Genomic DNA, 20,816 nt, shown 5'->3' on the forward strand with positions numbered 1-20,816 from the left:
CGCGGCCCGGTGCGGGAGGGGAAGGGCGGCCATGGACAGGTTCTCCTGGACCACCGGCTTGCTGGAGCTGGGAGAGACGCTGGTGGTCCAGCAGCGCGGCGTGCGCCTCAGCGACGGGGAGGAGAAGGTGACGGGAGCTGGAGCCGCCCCGCGCGGGGCCTGGCGACGCGGCCGGGGCGGGGGAGGAGGGTAAAGGACGCGGCCGTGGGCCCCAGGCAAGGGGGGGTGGCAGGGCTGTGAGTGCGGGCGGTGTCGGGCGAGGGACGCGACACAAAGGCCGTGAAGGGCTTGGGCTGCAGGCGGAGCATCGATCGGGGCTGTGGGAGGACGTTCTGCGCCGGGGTCTGGCGGGGTTTGTCTCTGAGAGGAGATGAGGGCGGAGTTGCAGCTCCGAGGGCTGTGCTGGCCGACAGCGGCTGAATGTGAGGTAGCAGTGTGCCCAGGTGGCCGAGAAGGCCAGTGGCACCCTGGCCTGTATCGGCAATAGTGTGGCCAGCAGGAGCAGGGCAGGGATTGTCCCCCTGTGCCCAGCATTGCTGAGGCCACACCTCAAATCCTGTGTTCAGTTCCGGGCCCCTCAGCTCAGGATGGACATTGAGGGGCTGGAGCGGATCCAGGGAAGGGCAGCGGAGCTGGGGAAGGGTCTGGAGCACAAGCCTTAGGGAGAGCAGCTGAGGGGTTAGGGTTGTTTAGCCTGGATAAGAGCAGGCTCTGGGGGCACCTTATTGCAGCTGCTTGAAAGGAGGGTGCAACAAGTGACAGGAAAAGAGGGAGTAGCCTTAAGCTGTCCTAGGGCAGGTTTAGGTTGGCCGCTCAGAAGAATTTCTTGGCAGAAGGGGTGATTAGGTGTGGGAATGGGCTGCCCTGGGAGGCGGTGGCGTTACCGTCCCTGGAGCTGTTTAGGGAAAGACTGGACATGGCACTCAAGGCCGTGGTCTGGCTGACACGGGGATGTCGGGTCACAGGTTGGACCCCATGATCTCAGAGGGCTTTTCAGCTTTATTGATTCTGTGAGGAAGGCCGTGGACAGTGTGTGTGACATGGGGTGAGGGTTGGGACCCCCGCAGGGTGTGTGTAGGCAGTGTCACTGTCACAGGGCGCTGCCCACTGCTCGGGCTGTCGCTCCTGTAGCGGGCTGAGCCCTGGCTTTGGTGTGCTACAGGGCACGATGCGCAATTCACCCTTGAGTCATCCTGGGGGCTGTCACACCCTCTACTCTTTTCTGACCCATCCTGCTTATTGCTTCACTTCACTGCCAGACTGACTCTCGATCTCTCCATTTTTCTACAATAGTAATTGCATGTCCTCACAAAAAGCTGTAAAAACGTGCCTCCAGTTTTACAAGGAGGAAGAAATTTGCTAATGCAGATTTTCCAGGACTGTCTGCTGTCTGATAAGTAAAAACCCTTCAGCAGCAACACAGATAGAAGCAATACTCCTGTGTGATAGGATGGAAGATTTCAGACTGTGTGCAGCATCTTTTTATTAGGTTGCTTTGCTTTTTTTGCATAACTTCTGCCTTCTTTGTCAGCAAACAGTAAATGTTCCAAAGCCAATAGCCCTCTTTAAAATACATTTCATAAATTCTGTGTATCTTGCAGAGGATATGGAGGGAGGATCCCTCAGGATTTCCGGGGGGAAAGTTTATACACTTCAAAAAGGAAGTTTGTGTTTATCCATCTAATCATTTTATACTATTTTTCTCCATTGTTTCCTAAACTTCATGTATTTTGTTTTCTGGAAAAAAGGGAGTGTTCTCAAAATACTGGCTTATTAAATCTGATTGCTGTGTTGTGGTAAGGTGTAATGTTCCAGGACCAGTATTTATGTAACTTACTGGTTCAATTTGTTGTTGATCTGTTTTATTTTTCCTGTCCAGCTGAAATTCGGTAGTGGAGTTTTACTGCTGAGCACCCACAGACTGATCTGGAGGGATCAGAAGAATCATGTAAGTCCCACTTCTGTCTCCTGTATGTCATTCAATTAATAAACAACAAGTAGCTTGCAATGAAAAGATTGCAAACGGAGAGGGGATTATTCCTGCCTTTGTGTGTGTTTTGTTGTACAAGTACAGTCCACTTTTTGGCTCTCAGCAGAAAGAATATTTATGTAGTGTTCTTTCACCTAGTCCTGCATTAATAAAATAATCATGCAGAGATGAGAAGGGATAGGAATGTATCCTATAAATTTTTTGTTTCTACTGCACAGAAATAAAGGAGAAAAGAGCCTAAAAAACATAGATTTTGAAACTGAAATTGAATATGTCAGGCAAATCATAATGTGAAGTTCTCTCCCTTACTCCTTGTTGAGGAAAGTGTTTTCCTCCCTGTTGATTTCAAGTGCAAGTTTTCCTCCATACATTCTGCTCCCACCATATAGTCCCAGACCATGGTTTGGTAATAGGATGTGTTTGGTGGCAGTGTTGTTTTGCACTCATCTTGCCCTCCCAGCTGCCATGAACCATACCTTCAATCAGCCAGAACATTCACTGTGCTGCTGTGGACAGCTGGGCACAGGGCAAGTGGCACTGCCAGAACTACATGTGGTAACTGTAGTAAAGCTGCTGAATGCTTGGTGTCATCAAGCACAGCCTGGGAATGCAGGCTGGAAGTGGGAGAAAGAGACCACAAACACATAAAGCTCTAAGCAGAGACTGTGACAATGGGCACCACTCTACAGATGCAGTTGAAGGAGAAGTCTTCCTCAGACTAGGTTGGATTATGCTTGTTTTGGACACAGTAATTGAGATTTCTAACCCTGAAAGCCAAAGTTTAGACAGAGCACGTTTAGCTGACAACTTTTCAAAAGCAAATTGTATTTCACTGGGCTTTTGTGCAAGGGCAGGTGAGGCATCTCTTGCACTCAAGGGCTGATCCTTAGCAAATATCACATCCTTGTCAAAGCAGGGAGCCACTAAGAGCATTCTGAAGGTATTGTCACCAAGGATGTTCCTAATTTGGCAGAGCAGCATGATTTTTTTCTTGAGGGATTGTTTGCAGGAACAGTAAACCTATTTTTAACACAAATTCTTTCAAAATATTGAAAGAGCTGTTACCCATTGTAGAGTTATTGTTACACAAGTTTGGTTGTCCAGACCATGAGCTGTTCTGTATAAATTAACATGGGGCTTTTTTGCACAGTCATCACATTATCACATGAGATAATGTACTAAACTCTGTGTTAATCACTTTCATTTCTTCATCAGCATCTCTTTTTGAGAGCTGAGCATGTGCTGCAACAACCACTGTGTCTAATCTTCTCACTTGGACTTTTTCCATGCTTGGAGTAAGATGGGGCTTTGTGGCTTCAGCAAGTCTTAGAACTGAACATATCTCCATTCTCTGCAACAAAAAGATTACATTTGTATCTTTTCCCCAATTTCTCCCTCTGCTCCTGGGCCATGTGATTTCTTGTACTCTTCCAAGGTCAATGAATTTGTTAGATCAGCAGAGGAAAACCTTGGAGAAGAAGAAAAATAATTTTATTTTAGCTAATTTAACTCTGCAGAGATTCTGAAAAGCTCAGGCTTGATTAACAGAAGGGGCAGAAATGTGGCCTGGAGATGGGCAGAAATTACCCAGTTCTGACTGGGAGGTGTAATTGACTTTTGTTTGTGGGGTAAATAAAGCTGATTCATTTTCAAGCTCTCAGGACTGAAACATGGGGAGCATGGTGCCTTTTGTTGTGTTGGGGGGTTGTTGTCTAAGCTCAGCTGTGGTTTAACATCAGAGTTAAAAACCTTAGCTAGCTTACCTAGAATGAATTTGTAGGAAGAATCTCCTTCTTATTGTGTCAGCAATGAATAATAATTAGTGGGGCACATGTCATTAGGTTAGCATAGTAAACCTTCTTACAGAAACAGACAGCTGAGTCCTATAGCTGCTGTTTTTACATGCCATCTGCAGTTGAACAGTGTTTAAAAAAAAAAAAAAAAGGAATTCTGTAAAGTTTGTTACATAGCTAGATTTGTGCAAAATTTTAAATTATAAAATCATGCATAATGTGAGCATGAGGCATTAAAAGATAAAATTCAAATAAACACACAACATATTTAACACATTTCTGGTTTTGTATCCCTTTCTGTAGCTTCTCATCAGGAAGGGATGAATCTAAGTCCTTGTACTTTAAATAAGTTCATAACTTTCTATCTTGGAACTAAACTAATCAGTCACTTTGACAGTGCATGTACTATTTATAGTTGAACTCTTTTTGTCATTTTCAAAACTTTTTTTCTAACAGAAGTATCATATTTCCTCTATTTTAAAGAACTTTGTGGCTGTTTTACAAACATTTAACTGTTTGTTATGGCCTTAGCAACTAGAGTCATGGAAGAGCCTAGATAACTAGCATGAAGAGTTTTTAGAAAAGGAAGTACAGCTCAGGTTTTTTCCCAATAAGAAATTTATTTATTCGTTGGAGTTCCTGCATGTATACTTCCCTGCTCTGAAATTTAATGGGTATTTAGTTACTCCACACCAAGAGGAACAATTTTGGTAGTAGGGATCAAGGGGCCCTGTAACAGTGTCTGTTGTAAACTGATGCTGGGCAGTGGTAGGTGGAAGAGAGAAGTTCAGAGAGGGAATGCAACCTGTTTCCTGCATTGTGTGACCATGTCGGTCACCAAGGTGTTGTGTGGGAGATGATGTTCCTCAGAGGATGTTCACCAAAACAAGACCAGGCACCTTATTAAATGTTTTAAATCATTCCCATCACAATTTCTGTCTCAAAGGCATGTAGAAGGAGTTTAGCCTGGGATAGGTTAGTTTCAAACAGGTGGATCCAGCCTCGTTTCTTGCTCTGTTTTGTTTAATGCACAGTCCAATAAATTGTGGTGAGATGCATTAACTGCTGGATTAAGTCCTTCACTATAGGATGGATGGAAAAATTCCTATTGCATTCAGACAATAGTGAAGATTTTAGATATTCAGCATTTAAAAGGAGTGGTGGCTTTGGATATTTTTGTAGCTCCCTAAGTAACATCAGTGCCAAAAATGTCAAGAATCTGTTAGTATTGTGCACCTACAGAGATAAGGTGCAGTAGTGTGGAAATTTTAGTGTTTAAATTTTGACCTAAGTTTTAATGATTTGTTAAATATCATAGTCCCTTCTATGAATCTAGCTTGAGGTTTTTAAAGTTGACTCATTGACACTTAACTTTGTTGAGGTTTTTTAATTAACTAGAACTCATATTAAATTTTGTGTTATTTTTCTACATGTATTCCACTGTAATACACTGTTTCTGTTGTTACCATCATATTTCATATAGAGGGCTTCAGGCAGCACCTGTAGACATCCATACTGGTTGTGAAGTGGGAAAAGAGAACACTTGGTTTTAGAGAGTGAATAGACAGGATATGGTTTAATTCACCTGTGTTTGTTCCAGGAGTGCTGCATTGCTGTGCCTCTGTCTCAGATTGTATTTATTGAAGAGCAAGCAGCTGGGATAGGGAAGAGGTATGGCCATCCTCATTGTCTTTTTCAGATGTGTCCTTTCACATGCATGTTATGTGAGGTACCCAATATTAAAGATGGATTCATGGTAGATTCCTTTTGCAATCTTAATTTTCCATACTGGCAGTCACAAGGACCATTGAGGTCAAATGTGTAAGAGAGTCATGACTGATGTGATTTGTTAAGTAACTGTCACGGAATCACTACTGGTGATTTTAGAGGTCTTTGCCAACGTAAATGATTCTATGATTTTAAGTTTCTAAAGAGAGGAAAAAAATTGGCTGGAAAAATAGATACACAATTAATATCTGCTTGCAGCCTACAGTCAGATTGGTATGGTAATATGCCAGAGGTATTCAGAAGAAATCAGTTCATTCACTAATGCTGAAGAAGTAAGTAAAGACCAATGCAAAGATTATCAGTAAAATGAGATGGGAATGGAGGACCTGCAGTCATGTTGTGATAGCAGCCTGTAAATTTTCCTAAAATCATGCTCTCCCAAGGTTTGTTTTGGTAGTAGGTGTCCTTTTAGACTGTTATTTTCATGCATGTTGGCTTTGAATGTTGATTTTGGATAAGTTCACACAATTTCCACAAGTGACATATAAAGGTGGGATAGTATTTAGACCTCTTGTTTTCCTGTGTCAAAGATAGCATATTTTGGTTTTTGACCTCCTATAACTACTGCCAAATTAAATGACAACTTGGCAATCAGGTTTTATCCTAACTAAGAGGTTTTCTGGAAATTATTGCTTGAAATTTTGAAATCTGTTATGTTCATTTCTTAAGAATCGATGGTAGGTATATTTTAAATTTGTAAAATGTTTTTGCTTTAGAGGCTGTTGTAGTTTTTATGCAAGATCTGCTTCATCAAAATATTTAAATGTTGATGCATAAAGCATTATTTGATGATCTTTAGCTCTTATGTGAGATAGTTAATAGAGATTTTGATAAAACGGTTAACTTTGATGCTGAAATAGTTTATTTAGATATTACAGAAATATTTTCTCTTTCCTTTACCTTTTCCTTAGTGCCAAAATAGTAGTTCATCTTCACCCTGCTTCTTCAAACAAAGAGCCTGGTCCATTCCAAAGCAGCAAATATTCCTACATCAAGCTTTCTTTCAAGGAACATGGGCAGATTGAGGTAAGTCTTGTACCATGGGTGCCAAGCACAGTCAGGTCTTTGGACATGCTTTTCTCCTCCTGCTGTGTTAGTGATAATTTCCCATGATCCTTCCATGTTTACTTTTGAGGTGGAGCTTTTTCAATACATCCTTTTGGGAGACAAACACTATGAGCCTCCCATGTTCTATACTTTCATTAAATACTGCAAATAGAGTTCCAAAAATGTCAAGAGGTATTACTAGGCTTCTCCTATTTTAGAGGGTTTAGTGTAATTTTATACTTCATTTTCCAATCTACTAAATTGAGCACAGGATTTTCCAAAACGACAGCTCTGAAACCTGTTAAATGTTTAACAGAGTAAAAGATGTTTCTTTGTATCTAACCCTCTGTTGAACAGGAATCATACAACTTATTCCTAATTATCTCTCTAATTTTATTGCTGAACACCTTTTGTTGCCCCAGAACTTTTGTTCCTTTTACACTGTATAATTTTTTTTAGCCTACACCAAATCTCAAAGGCTTTGAGCAGTCTAAGAAAAATGTAATACATCCCGAAAAGAAAGCTTATCCTAAAAAACAAAGAAATTGTACTCTGTAAAGAAATTTCACAGTGGAAGATCCCAGTCTTTCTATATGACTTCAGAATGCTTTCCTGTGAACCTGCACAACTAAAAGGGTGGAATAGATTTTCTTTCTGGATATTGGTCAGTAGGATACACTTAGTGTTAACTAATGTCACCTTCTGGTATTAGCAATAAACAAATCATTGTAATTGATCTGTCTGGTTGTTTTTATATTGTTGAATTAACAGATCAATAGCAATTGGATTGCTCAGCTTTCCTTCATTTAAAAATATGGCTTTGAGTATACCTCGACATTTAACATGGTTTGGGAGATTTTGAATATCTGAAGAAATATTTTATAATAGAAGTACTTAGTGACTACATGGCTTCTCTTCTAATGTGCATACTTTTGAAGACTGAAGATTAAGAATTTCCATATAATGAGTTCTCTACTGTGGTTATGTAGGTGTTATCATGTTTTGTCTCCATGCTGTGTGAAGTTTATTTCATCACCAAGATGGTTAAAATACCCAGAGGTGCTCTGCACAGTTCACAAACATCTGTTGTCACTCTTTAATGTTTGCAGTTCTACAGACGGTTGTCAGAGGAGATCACACAAAGGAGATGGGAGAGCATGCCCACTGGTCAGGCCATGCAAGTTAACAAGGATTCCCAGGTATGTGCAGAGCTTCTGAGCAGGATCTGTGTGTAATCTCTTACCTGCCACTTCTTGCCACCCCCATATATCACATCCAGCCTGTGACTCAAGCCAGCATCATGGGGATGTGCAGGAATTCAGCTTTAGTTTGCCTGTTTTTTCACTGGCATAAATTAGTTTTTCCTTTGCATTTTTCACCTGATTGAACACAGCAGCCTCTCTTTCTTGAGTATGCTTAGATAATGAGCTCCTTTTTCTTTGTTTGCTTTAGTTAGACACACACACACACACATAATTGTGCAAGTACAATATTTATTTGTATATACTTTGATGCTGGAAATTTTTTTGTCTTAATTGTGACTCCTGGTTTATTTTTTTGTGGCTGGAAGTCAAATATATAACGTGTGACTTCTATATAACTCTGAAACCGATATGTTTGATTTAAATGTGTATTTTAAATGGACAGTTGTTAGGGAGAATGTCATATGTTAGATAACCTTTATCTGCCTTTGTACTTCTAGGTCATAAACTCTGATAAACATGTAGGCGTTGTTTCTATATATTAATGTGCCAGATATGTAAATTATAGTATTGTATGAGTGAAATAGGATGATTTAAAGATTGTTCAACATGAAATCCTGTACATCTCGCTTGGTAAATGTAGTACCTATAAGCATAGCTGCATTTGGAGTAATGCATGAAAAATCCAATCAAAATACCTTACCTCTACTTAAGTCATAGTCACAGGTCAGATTATGATGATTTAATATTTTAACTCATTCACTTAATACCTATGCAAAGCTTTGCAGTCAGAGATGAGAGGCCTGACACTGCTGCCACTCAGGTACCAGCCTTTCTAGAATACATTTGGCATCTGGTAAAAGTTTCACCATCGCCTGCATTCTAATACCTCTTAAGAATGTAAATTAGACTGTACTCAGCATTGTGTTTCTATGTTTCTGTTTCTTCAGGCTGGATTTCTTGAAGTAATACACTCAGGGATTTCCACAACTCTAGTATGGATGTTCACGTGGACTTGAGAGGCTAGAATTGGGATGAGCTGGAATACTCAGTCTGGATATTAAACCATAGTACTAGCTTAAATATATTATCAATATCATTATTTGTCTAGTACAGGAAATTCATACATGGTTCACATTTCTTGTTTTTTTGGTTTTTTTTAAAGTGGCTTAAAAATTACTGTCAAGAAATATTCTATGCCTAAAATATTGTATGAATGATATCTGCTCTTTGGGGGAGTATTTCCAGTCCTCTAATTTTCACAGTGAGGCAAATGAGAAAAGTTAGCATTTCTTATTTTGACTCTTTCCTTGTTTCTTTTTTTTTTTTTTTTTTTTTTTTTTTCTCCAGGCAGGAAGAATAAGGGCCGTAGGAATTGTAGGTATTGAAAGGAAATTAGAAGAAAAAAGGAAAGAGACTGACAAAAACATTTCCGAGGTAGGTACTTTTGAAGTTTCAAGGTCAACCATCTGGCTGAACTATTATTTACATTCATTCACACTTTCTTTTAGTGACAGCTGAGACTATTTATTGTTTTTGTTGAGAAGTCTGAAATGATTAAGAGTGTACAGTTTACAGTCATTTATTTTGTTTAACTGGCTTGTCAATATGTAAAGGTACTTCATTTAAACAATTCCTGTCAAGAAGATTGTTCTTTGAAACTAACAGTGTGTATTTATTAAACTAATTTTAGTTTTAATTGAAAATTGAGTATAGATTAAGCAGAATATGCGGATCCAAGTGACTACACATAACTGCGATGAAGCTAGATTTTCCTCTTAGTCAGGTTTTTAGATGTTACATTTAGGCTTATAAATACAGTAAAATGATTTGCAGTCCAAGCATCAACAAGATGTTGTATTTTGTAAAATACCTGGGCTAGATGGAGACCATCCTTTTCCATAGAACCAGCACAATAGTTGAATTCCAGATATCAGTACTGATGGACAGCGGAGGCATTTAATTTCTTCATGTATACCTGAGAGCAATACCCTCAAAAATAGTCTGTCTTGGTAGTAGAGATCGATACAAAAATACTCATCAACTACATGCAGCAGGTTTGTTCTTGTGGCAAAGCTTTATGAGATTCAGTGTGCCACGAGAAAAAAGCATCCCCTGCTCTAATAGTTATAAAAATTAAAGTACCTTTGCAGGCCACGTGCTCTTTCAGATACTGGGAGCATTAAACTTTTTTGGTTTCTGTCTGTGAGGAATGTAATGAATGAAGTTTTGTGTGTAGTTCAAAAGATATTGTGGTTACCATGTGCATGTGTATATAGTTCAAAAGGCATTGTCTGCTTATTTTTTCCTTTAGTAGCTTTGTCAGAGAGTAAAAGAAATCCATTTATACATGTTGTATGAGCAGAGGAAAACCATGACTTGTAAAATCCTGCCTTCCTCCAGCTTTAAATGTTATAAATGACTTAATTTAAAAAATGGTGCCCTGGCTTCCAGGAAAAGGCTTCCTGCATCTGCTGTTCAGTGCTGATAAGAATCCAGTTCTTTAGCCTTTTGTTTATCTGAGGAAGTTCCTGTTAGGTGTGTGCACATTCCCCTTTGTTTCCAGGCCTGCCCTGGGTGAGTCAGGCAGAGGAGGAGTTAGACACAGCATACTGTTTATTTAGCTAAATCAGGGGTTCTTTTGATGAATGTTGTTTTCATGCAGGTATAGAGATTAGAAATAAGCTGGGAAAAGCCCTTTCAGAAAACTTGTTATTGATATCATATACAAGTAGAATAGCAAGACTTTGATTTACACTAGAGATTGGGAACTCTATTGTATATTATTCAGTTTGGCAGATTAGGGAGAAAGAAGAAGTATTCCAAAGAGAAGCTTTTGTTTTCTTAATGGTAAATTAGTGTTATACAGTGGTATAACAGTCTTACACAGTGCTATTTCTTTCCTGCCTGTGGACCACTTAATTTTGGATAACTAACTCAGGTACCAACTGTTAGGAGGCTAAACTCGTCTAGTCAGTGGAGAAACACTGGCACTATCAGGAGGTGAAAAGCAAACCCTGTCCCTTTATAGAGACATCTCCTTTTGTTCTTTGCATGTTGAATCTCTGGCCAATAAACTTCTACATGAGGCACCTAAATGTAGATGAGAAAAGTGGGGTTTTCCTGCAAAAACACTGTCTTTATAGTGGGGGATTAGTCAGAGTAAGCCAGCAGTGACATAAAGGCAGTGACTAGAAGCTGTAGGCAGGATGTGTCTCTGGCCATTTAACATGTAACTGAACCTTCTTTACTTGTGGTTGGAGGGCTTGGGTGCTGCTGTCAGGCAAACTTTAGATGAAAAGGTTCAGGAATTTTTCTCACACCAGTTGTTCAAAAAAGGTTGTTTAAAGAGTTTGACCACCTGGACATGTTGTCATGTATTTGAGAGAAGTGAGGAGGCTGAATGAATGTGTGTTGATGAGGGTGGGAGAAAAGAGAGTTGCTTTTTAATATAGTTTCATTAATGGAGATATTAGCTCTCTTTGTTCTTCTTACCTGAATTTTTCAATGCCAGTTTATCATTACTAAAAGTTTGAGATTACAGTATACCTTCAGCTGTTTTTAAAGTATGATTTATTTAAGCCTAAAAACCTTTTGTGGCTTGTTGTAGAGTTGTTGTATTTGAGAGGGGTGACCCTTGAGTGAGAGTTAAGTGTTGGAATAAAAGCTACCATCACCACCCAGAAACCTTCCCCCACCTTACAGAGAGCATAATAACCTTGGACAGTTTAATCTTTTCTGGGACTCAGTATCTCATTGTCCCTTCCTATCACATGGACATCATAAATCATACTGAAATTCTGTTCATATACTGGAAAAGTATGTGATTGTTTGATTCTCTTCTTCATTCTTTTTTATTTTAATTACAAAACATGCTGTAAAACAGTTGTATCAACAAATTAGGTATGGTATCTCATACTGTAACATACTCATCTAAAGGGGTAGCAGCTCTTACAAATAGCTTGGGTAGGTGGACAAAGGCATCTCCCTGTGTCCATAAAACTGAATGCTGTAATTATACTGATCTGCATTGTCTGCTTTTCATTTCAGGCTTTTGAGGACCTTAGCAAGCTAATGGAGAAGGTATGGATGGATGGCATGTGTCACTTGGCCAAGTAGTTTATGCTTGTTTTCTCAGTTTTAAGCAAGCTTTTCTCCCTTGAACTGGAAATTGACTTATCTGTTTGTGTTTCTTGATAGGCTAAGGAAATGGTGGAATTATCCAAGTCAATAGCTAACAAGATTAAAGAAAAACAAGGTGACATCACTGAAGATGAGGTAAATTAATTTTGGTTTTAAATTCTACAAAAATGTTGATATGAAAAGTAAAAGGTTATCTGTTTAATAAAGTAATATTAATAAAAACCCCTTGCTGGTTGGTTTGTTGTGTTTAGTCTCTTATATTTGGTGTAGAGTTTATTTGCTTAGTGTTATTTTTTATTTTAACCCTTTTTAAAAGCAGTGATTTTACTGCTTTTTTATAAATTTTTCTATTTTTGTTACCTCTGCTGGTCAAAAATGAATGGTACTAAGTCTTGCCTTCTCTTTGCCTAGTAATTGACTTTATTGGTAGAAAACTGAAGGATTTGTTCACTAAAACTGTGTTATAGTAATAAAATCAAAGATTTTTACAAACCGGAGTCACTCATTAGCTGATGTACTTCTAAATTTATTTGTTTGTTTGCTTGTTCAGACCATTAGGTTCAAGTCCTATCTACTGAGTATGGGTATAGCTAACCCAGTTACGAGGGAAACATATGGATCTGGTACAGAGTACCACATGCAGCTGGCAAAGCAACTGGCTGGAATCCTGCAGACACCCTTAGAGGTAAAGCACCAGCATTTTCCATGTGTTGCTGTATTTTGATCTAAGTGTGTTTTGGCTGTAGTACTCTGCCTCTTTTTAAAGCTGATTTAGCACCACAGCCTCCTATTCAGTATTTATGGGTGGACTATATATTGTCTCTTTGAATAAAAAAGTTTAAATATAAGTATGAATTTTTCTTTGGACTAGTGACATCAACTTGCAATTTGCAAAATGTTGATGAGATTTAGAAAACTGTTAAGTGGTCTTTCTTCTATTTGAACAGCCCTGTATTCATCCTTTGCTGCAGAATATCCTTTTTTTTAAAGAAAGAGTGAAATGGCACTGACAGAAAATATAAGTAATGAGTCTTTTAAAACTGCTTAATATTTACAAATTTTGCAAATATAGGATAGAATTATTAAGTAGATTACCAGCCCTTAGTAATATCTCTTGTTCTAATTTATCTTAAACTATTACAGATTACAGGTTTCTCACCAAAAAGTTTAATTTCATGTTGCAATTTATAAGGCTATGCTCCTACTAAAAAGCATATATGCTACAGTATTTTTGTGAAAGGTATGTGCTACCTACTGTGATCAGAATGGAAAATTGAGTTTGTCTGAAAAGTAAAAATGGTAAATTGATTGATAGATTGAATATGTTGAAATTCTTTGTTCCTGTGATTTATTCTCTGCTTTAAAATGGAAGCAATTCACAATCCTTGGGTGTAGTGTCACTGTTTCTCATTTTAAAAGGATTAGTGAAAATACATCTTTAGTTCTTCCCATTAGGGCCCATCATTTAGCCCCTCTGTTCCACCTGCTTAATCATCCACCTGCAAGCAGAGATGCTGTTTTTGCTGGATTAATGCTGTTTCCCTCACCAGTCTTGTGCTCACTAACACAGGAGCGAGGAGGGATCATGTCTCTCACGGAAGTTTACTGCCTGGTGAACCGTGCTCGAGGGCTAGAGGTGAGACACTGCTTGGGGTCAGTATGTTAGAACAGCACTTGAGTCATGAGGAAATTAAGAAGGGTAAAAATGTCCCCTACCAACTGGTCATTCTACTTGTCTACAACACAATGTGATCAGCTCTTTATCAAAATTGGAGATTTATTAAAATTACCTTTCTCATTCTTCCTTATAGTACTTAGGTATCTTTTACAAGTTGTAGTAATGTATGCTGCTTTTTATGATACCATGTAAAAGGGAAAATCCATACCTATCTGGAAAGAAAACTTAAAGGTCAGAGACTACTAAAGAATGATGAATGTTCTGGGAATTTTTTTAAACAAAATACAGCAATTCTTTCTGTAAAAAAGGCAAGAAGGATTATTATAGAACACATAGTAAGGGAACAGAAAGGAGCATAGAAGCCAAAAAATAAACTGCACAATAGAAAGGAGAAAGAATTAACAATAAGTGTAGGCTGGTGGATTTTATAGCAACTAAAACTTTGTTTGTTTTGATGTTATACTATACACGTGAAATGCAAACTGTGAATAAATATTTTACTATTTTAATAGTTGCTGTCACCAGAAGATTTAGTAAATGCTTGTAAAATGCTGGAATCACTGAAATTGCCACTAAGGTAAGAGCTTTACAGATTCATTTATAAAGCATGGCACTCACAGGTCAGATCATGATGATTTAATATTTTACTTGAAGTAGATTTTTTTTTTTTTGTGGTTCTCATGAGTATTTTTAACAAAGTCATTGTTTGCTGCCATAAGCACTAACATCCACTTTACATTAAAACATTAGTTTTCAGCTAGGAAATCATTATGTTTTTCACTTAAAATTTTTTCAGACTGGAAAAGGGTTTAACCAAGGCCAGACATATGCCCTGCTCTTTTGTCTTTTCAGATTTTGAATATGATGTTATGCTTAAGTTAATATTAGAGAGCTTGTTTGGGTTAGGGGGATTTTTTTTCCCCTTTTGTAATGTGGTTATAGGTGTGGATACATTAGAAACGTGACCATAAGTGATGTGCACAAAGTTTTTAGTTACTTTGCCTCTCTTTTTTGATTTTAGGCTTCGGATATTTGATAGTGGTGTGATGGTGATTGAACTCCAGTCTCATAATGAAGAGGAAATGGTTGCTGCTGCTTTAGAGACAGTAAGTGTACTTCATTTCCTTCAGTGTTCTGACCGTGCTAGGGAAATTTAAACACATTTGGTAAAAAACTTGAGGTATGGGATTTCCTCTTGAGGTTTCAAAATACAAAGCATTTCACTTCATATCTTCTAAGAGAAATATTTAAATAGCACTTCTCATCTTCAAAGTTCTGTGCAGGCAATAATCTTAGTCATTACTTTCTCTTGAAGGAATAAATCACTTTTCTATCTCTCTTCAAACTTCATTAACCTTCAGCCTTCCTCCAAATCTTTTGCACAGTAAGCTGAAATTCATGGCATGTATTGAGCACCTAATTTAACAGAACTGGACTTCAGACACTGTATGTGATGTGCTAGAAGGCAGTGGAAACAGCTCTTAAATGTTGATACAGGTGGTTGTTGGGTTTGGGTTTATTTCACAGAACAGTACATTATATGTACACAAAGTTTGCTGCTGTGAAGAGCACTTAGTTGGAGACTAGTGTGTACAGAATTACACCAGCTTCAGCAGGGAAAAAGATCGTATGAATTGCCCAGCATCATAAACCTTTGTGGTCTTGCTGCCCCTGGACACTTTACAGTCCTGCTATCCCATTATTTGTTACATTTTCCCATGTCTTTCTGAGTGGAATGTAATCTTTTGATTTCCATACATTTGAGAAAAGGCTGATCCAGTGTATCCAAAGTTAAATGTCAAAGTCAAAGAGGGGGCAGTGGAGAAAAAGTAGAGCTCACTTGACACAGGGTAGACTGCTCAGTGTGTTTTGCATGGTTGTCACCATATAGCTTTTGCTCATCAGAAAGATTTTTAGATAAATGTAATTTCAAAGATTCCATTCTAAATCAACAACTGAAATGCTTAAGTCTTTCAGTATATGTTAATATTTTCAGTTTATTTTCTTAAATGTACAGAAAAAATACCAAGACCATTTTAGGGCTTTTTTTTTCTGATTATTTTTGGTTTCTAATGAATATTATGTCTTCAGAAAGAGTGTTTATGTCTTTGAAAAGAAAGGAAAAACCTTTCTTGATGACAAAGGAGGTCAACTGCAAAAAGTAGCAGATGGCGGATTTATTACCAAGGTGCCTTTTTTCTGATATTTTCATAATATGAGACTCTGGCTCCACAGAAGAATGGAAGGGAGAGACTTCAACTGAGGAAGACTAGCTTGTGTGGGAAAGGGAAGATGACATCAGACTTGTGGCCAACAGCACCCCATACTTTAATTTTACTGCACATTATACTTTAAGGTCTGAGAAGTGAAAGGAAGCCATAAGGTTTCAGGCAGGAGAGAAATGTGGCTTGAATGGCTGGTGAAGACAGGAAATGACATGGACATCAAAGGAATCCAAAGTCACCCTTGATGAGTGTAGTGGTCTGGGAAGGAAAGATAATTAATCACTGATTGTGTAGCTGACATCCATTACTCAGATTTGATCTCTTAGCTTCTGAAAATCTCATGTTAGGACTAATTTAATCTGAGTTTCTATAAAAGGACTACTGCTGAGAATGATGCAGAATAGACCCCTCCCCACCCAGTTATGTGGGAAGCAGGAAATGGCAACTACATCCGGATTTACGATTTTGCTTGAATCTAAAGCAATGGAGAAATGGAAAAAATATTAATTTTTAGAGAATAAAACATGTTTATCTGGAAAATTCAATGCAATAAGTCTACACTTCATATGTAGTATTTACTAGTATTTTAAACATCCACGTGTCCAACGTGTGTGAGAAGGTTTTATTTTATTAAGTAACATAGTTGAGACAAAAGGGCCAAAGGTTTGAGTCCCAAGGGTGAACTTGTCTTTTGACATTCACAGCTGAATGTGATGGTGGCTTTCAGTTATTCCTCTAATGTGCCATAATGTCATGTGAAGTACAAAGGCTTGGAGATTTTTCTGTAGGCACTGGGTGTATTTTAAATGCCATAAAACTCAAATTCTCTTCCACCTGGGATGACTTACATTTCTATATTGATGAGCTGCCCTGAACAGGTCTTTTATTTCCTCATTTAGGCTTCAGTGTTTGCAGAATCACTTAGAATAGTTCTGCTGTGTAAACACTGATGGAGACTGTATTCTGCCCTCTGAGCTGTTCTAATTTTTCAGTTCATTTGGTCCCAAGGCATCTTTAAAAAAAATCCAAAGGAAAGGATACCATATGTTTTTTTTACAGATTTAACTCTTTTCTCTCTTCCTTTTTTATATATGGCAATTTTCCCATGACACAGAAGAGATGTTTTTAAGGGGAAATACTCATAATTAGTTGTACTTTAAAAAAAACAACCAAACTAATTTTCTTCTCAAGGCATTTGCTACCAGTTTATTTCTTCTCAAGGCTAGACTTGATTCAGTAGCTGAGTAAACTTCTTTTAATTGTTCTTTTAATGCTATAGTTTGTTTATTTGTGTATTTGGTTTCTTATAGGTATCTGAAAAGGGTTCTCTCACAGCTGATGAGTTTGCTAAGCTGGTGGGGATGTCTGTTCTCTTAGCCAAAGAAAGGTAAGTGATAATTGTTGTGTTTAATACTTTAGTTATCATGTTGTCCTCAAGTAATATAGGACATCTTCTTTTTCTTTCTCTAGGCTGCTTCTTGCTGAAAAGATGGGCCATCTTTGCAGAGATGATTCAGTGGAAGGCTTAAGATTCTACCCAAATTTATTTCTGACACAAAGCTAATACCATTTGTGTACAATTTGTTATATAATAGTTGAACAAGAGAGCAGAGGAGAGAATCCTTCCAAGAGCTGACTTTAAAATTTTTATTTTGTTAGTCAATTGCAACAGACATGAACATTGCAATGCTTTTACAGTTCTCAGGTATTTCAAGTGCTCAATCCTCTTACATGGATGGAACTGAAAGGAAATAGAAATCACAAAGTCAGAAGCATGTCTATTGTCTCAAGACAACTCACTCATTTTTCAAGTTTTATTTGATCTGCTGTGTAGTTTCTCATTTCAAGAAAAAGTTACACGCCAGTAAAAGTGGAGAGAATATTGCTGTAGGGTGCCGTGAGGGTCAGCACCCAGAGCAGGGTTACTGCATACTCCAATGTTTGTGTATGTCTGGAGCAACAAAGCAGACAGATGTATCCACAGTGATAAGCAACTGAGGTATAAGGAAAAAACTGGTGTAGAATAGCCCCTCCTCCCAGAAGTGATGAACAGTTTTCTAAGGGAGGATCTTGGGGTTCTGGAATTTGAGACAGAAAGAAAGAGAGATTATTTAATGTCATGCGAATCTAGAAATTATCATGTTTATTTTGTCATATCTCATGCTAATATCTCAGATAGAAGCATTCTTAGCACTGACTTCCTCCCTTCTCTTTCCTTGCCATCTTCCTTCCTGTCCATTTATGTTGCACTTTGGGTGCCCTTTCTCTGTCCTCTCTGTAGCAGAGTGGAGCAGCCTCCTGTCACTTTACCAGATTCTGTGCTTTAATGTGCTTGTATTTTATCTTGTACTTCTAACAAATGATCATTTGTTTGTTTCATCAGCCTATTACCTGTTTTGGGGAAACAATTCATTTGCTTACCTCTCATATGTGAAAATTAATATGCATTCTGTATTGAAAGGAGAAAGAAGACTATCACCCTGTGTTTAATAATCACAAGGTATCATTGTTTGGTATTCCTCACCCTGTGTTCACACTGAATGCAATATAATAGCCTCGGTTTTCATAACTCCAGTGGAGTTGCTACACTACTTGAAGATCTGTCATGATAATAACAGTTAAGTGGACGTTTATGATCCACATTACCTGAATTTTTGGCATTTTGAAGTAACTATTTTTAATAAATAAAGTTAATTCAAGGTATGGGCAAGGACAGCCTACAGGTAACTGCATTGTGGTTGTGATGGCCAGATCAACGTTACAAGAAAGGAAAGAAAGGCTTTTAATGTGAGCCTGAAGATATTTTCAGAGCTATTTCAGTGTTACCATAGCATGAGTTAAGACATGAGTTAAGACCCTGCCAATAGTGTAGTGCAGAGATTCCTACAGTGATCATGGCTGTGGCTTGTAGGATGTCCTTTATATCCAGGGGATTGTGTCCTCTTACTCTTGTCGCAAGCAAACTTTCATGCAGTGCTTTCTTTAAAGCAGTTTTTGTCTGCTCCATGAGGGTGCTAAAACTTAAGTCTTTGACACAGCTGAAGGAACCAGTTCCACACTATTACTACTGTGTTAATCACCTGATGTCATCTCTTCAGGAGCCTTACAGCTTGCTGCTTTCCTTCATCCTCCCCACAACCCACAGGAGAGATCCATGCAAAGTACACCAAACACCACACGTCTAAGGAGGGACTGAAAAGTGAGAAATTTGGAAGCAAAAAGCTGTTTTGTGACAAGTGTCTCTTTTGCCCAATAAAAACCTGTTGTGGAAGGCCTGTGGTTTATGGGCCTGAACCTCTCCCCACAAGGGGACACATCGTGTGAAAGAAGAACAAAATGAGAGGAAATGCCAAGTGTAAACTGCCAGCCTCTGTTCCTCCAACCCCGAGTGTTTCATTATCTTAATTAAGCAATAATAATACAGCCTATTAAGAATAATGGTACCTTCTCAAGCTTTTCTTTTCCAAGATTTTTCCTTGACTTTGTTCTTCTTCCAGGCAAAAAGTCTATAGGGTAAATTGTATTGCTGGTTTAGAATTTAAACAGATACATGAGAAAATGGCTACTAGAAAGTAAGAAAAATTAAAACGTTTTCTTAAATAGATGGTTCTGTTGAGTTCTTTTTTCCTTCTAAATGTTTTAAATGCTTTATCTTCTTTACACATTAAAATCTTGTGGTTCCATGGGGCAGGTTTTTAAAGCACGTCATATTTTTGCTGTCTCACTTTGTACCTAAAAGGGCATGATACAGTTTTGATTTAAAAGGCAGAATTAAATGTCATTAGAAGGTCTTGCTTCTGTTGCTGAGTAGCCTGTGACCCATCCCAGGCAGAACAGTCAAACTCTAGGTGTCTACACAAGCAGTGCTTTCATGAGATCTTACTACTGTAATACAGAAGGTGCATATATGAACCTTTTCTGTTTTGAATATTCCTAGGATCTTTGTATCACGATATATGACCAACATCATTTTGCCAGGGCTGCCTACACAAATAGTGCCTGTCTTTTCATGGAGCAGTCTTAAATGATGATTATGTTTTTTGTTTGAAAACATGGGCCTTTTTATACCTCAGACAGGAAAACACTCCTCAGGAATCTGTACATCTTTTCCGTTTCTCATTTGCCTTTGTTTTCAGGAAAATTATGTTCAGCCTATGGAAACATGGATCTAATTTGGACCATATTTCTGAAGTGCAAATTTTTTTTTTCTGAAAAGTATATGTGAATGTGCATTTGGAAGTCCTCAGAAATGTATCTTTCATAATCATTAGTGGGTGCATATTGATTAGCTAAACTCTTTGATGCTCAGTTCTTCTAACAGGACTTTTATAGTTTGTCCAAAGAGCCTGCTGTGCTTCTAAAATTAGTGCAAGTATTGTCCCTGAATTCATGAGTACAGTAGTGGAAGACAGTAGGAGCCTGTTGCCAATAGTAGAGGTTCCTGCTTCCTGAAGTGTGGGAGCCACTCATTTGCAACTGGACAGTTCTTTAAAAATATATCCTGAAAAGGCAGTTCAAAATTATTTGTGGATTTGATAAGAAAACTGTTTTCTCTGGGAGGAACTCCCTCATCAATGTATTTTCTCTTGAGATCGATTGACAAATCTGACAATTACATTCCTTCTCCTATTCTAGCAGTTTCCATTTCATCCTAACCTCAGCCCTTCAGGCATTCATGTGAAATGCAAGACCCTATGGTTCCAAGTCACCTGCTGGGAAGACTTCAACTATCATTCTGTTCTCCCAAGAATGAGCTACAAGTATTCATGCTGAGAGAATATTCTAGACATGTCTCTTGGGCAACATCTGTCTGTATTTTAAATATCTATTTAAACACTTTCATTGGAGCAGAAGTCCAAGTGTCTGTCCTCCCAGACACCTCCCAGAGAGTTGTGCTGTCCAGCAGGCTTGAGTAATTTTTCTTTGTGGTTTAGAATTAAGGTATTATTC

The 20,816-nt window shown here is 38.3% G+C and overlaps 1 protein-coding gene across 1 annotated transcript; it reads left to right on the forward strand.

The window, feature by feature from the left end:
* Position 1: 1 nt before the first annotated feature.
* VPS36 (vacuolar protein sorting 36 homolog) lies at positions 2 to 19,466 on the forward strand. Its single transcript, XM_083855816.1, has 14 exons — positions 2 to 127; positions 1,880 to 1,948; positions 5,384 to 5,454; positions 6,483 to 6,597; positions 7,728 to 7,817; positions 9,171 to 9,257; positions 11,871 to 11,903; positions 12,021 to 12,098; positions 12,514 to 12,648; positions 13,534 to 13,599; positions 14,154 to 14,218; positions 14,663 to 14,747; positions 17,177 to 17,253; positions 17,337 to 19,466. The coding sequence occupies exons 1-14, from the start codon at positions 32 to 34 to the stop codon at positions 17,428 to 17,430; spliced, it is 1,161 nt and encodes a 386-aa protein (XP_083711942.1). The 5' UTR covers positions 2 to 31; the 3' UTR covers positions 17,431 to 19,466.
* The last annotated feature ends 1,350 nt before the right edge of the window (positions 19,467 to 20,816 follow it).

The sequence above is a fragment of the Zosterops lateralis genome, assembly GCF_965231275.1.
Source record: "Zosterops lateralis genome assembly, chromosome: 2".
In the NCBI taxonomy this organism is placed as follows: domain Eukaryota; kingdom Metazoa; phylum Chordata; class Aves; order Passeriformes; family Zosteropidae; genus Zosterops; species Zosterops lateralis.

What these genes read in the sequence shown, in the direction of transcription:
- VPS36 (XM_083855816.1), top strand. Translation starts at nt 32, where the DNA reads ATGGACAGGTTCTCCTGGACCACCGGCTTGCTGGAGCTGGGAGAGACG. An exon ending in GTGACATCACTGAAGATGAG is followed by an intron (nt 12,099 to 12,513) that starts GTAAATTAATTT and finishes TTGCTTGTTCAG; the next exon opens with ACCATTAGGTTCAAGTCCTA. An exon ending in TTGCTGCTGCTTTAGAGACA is followed by an intron (nt 14,748 to 17,176) that starts GTAAGTGTACTT and finishes GGTTTCTTATAG; the next exon opens with GTATCTGAAAAGGGTTCTCT.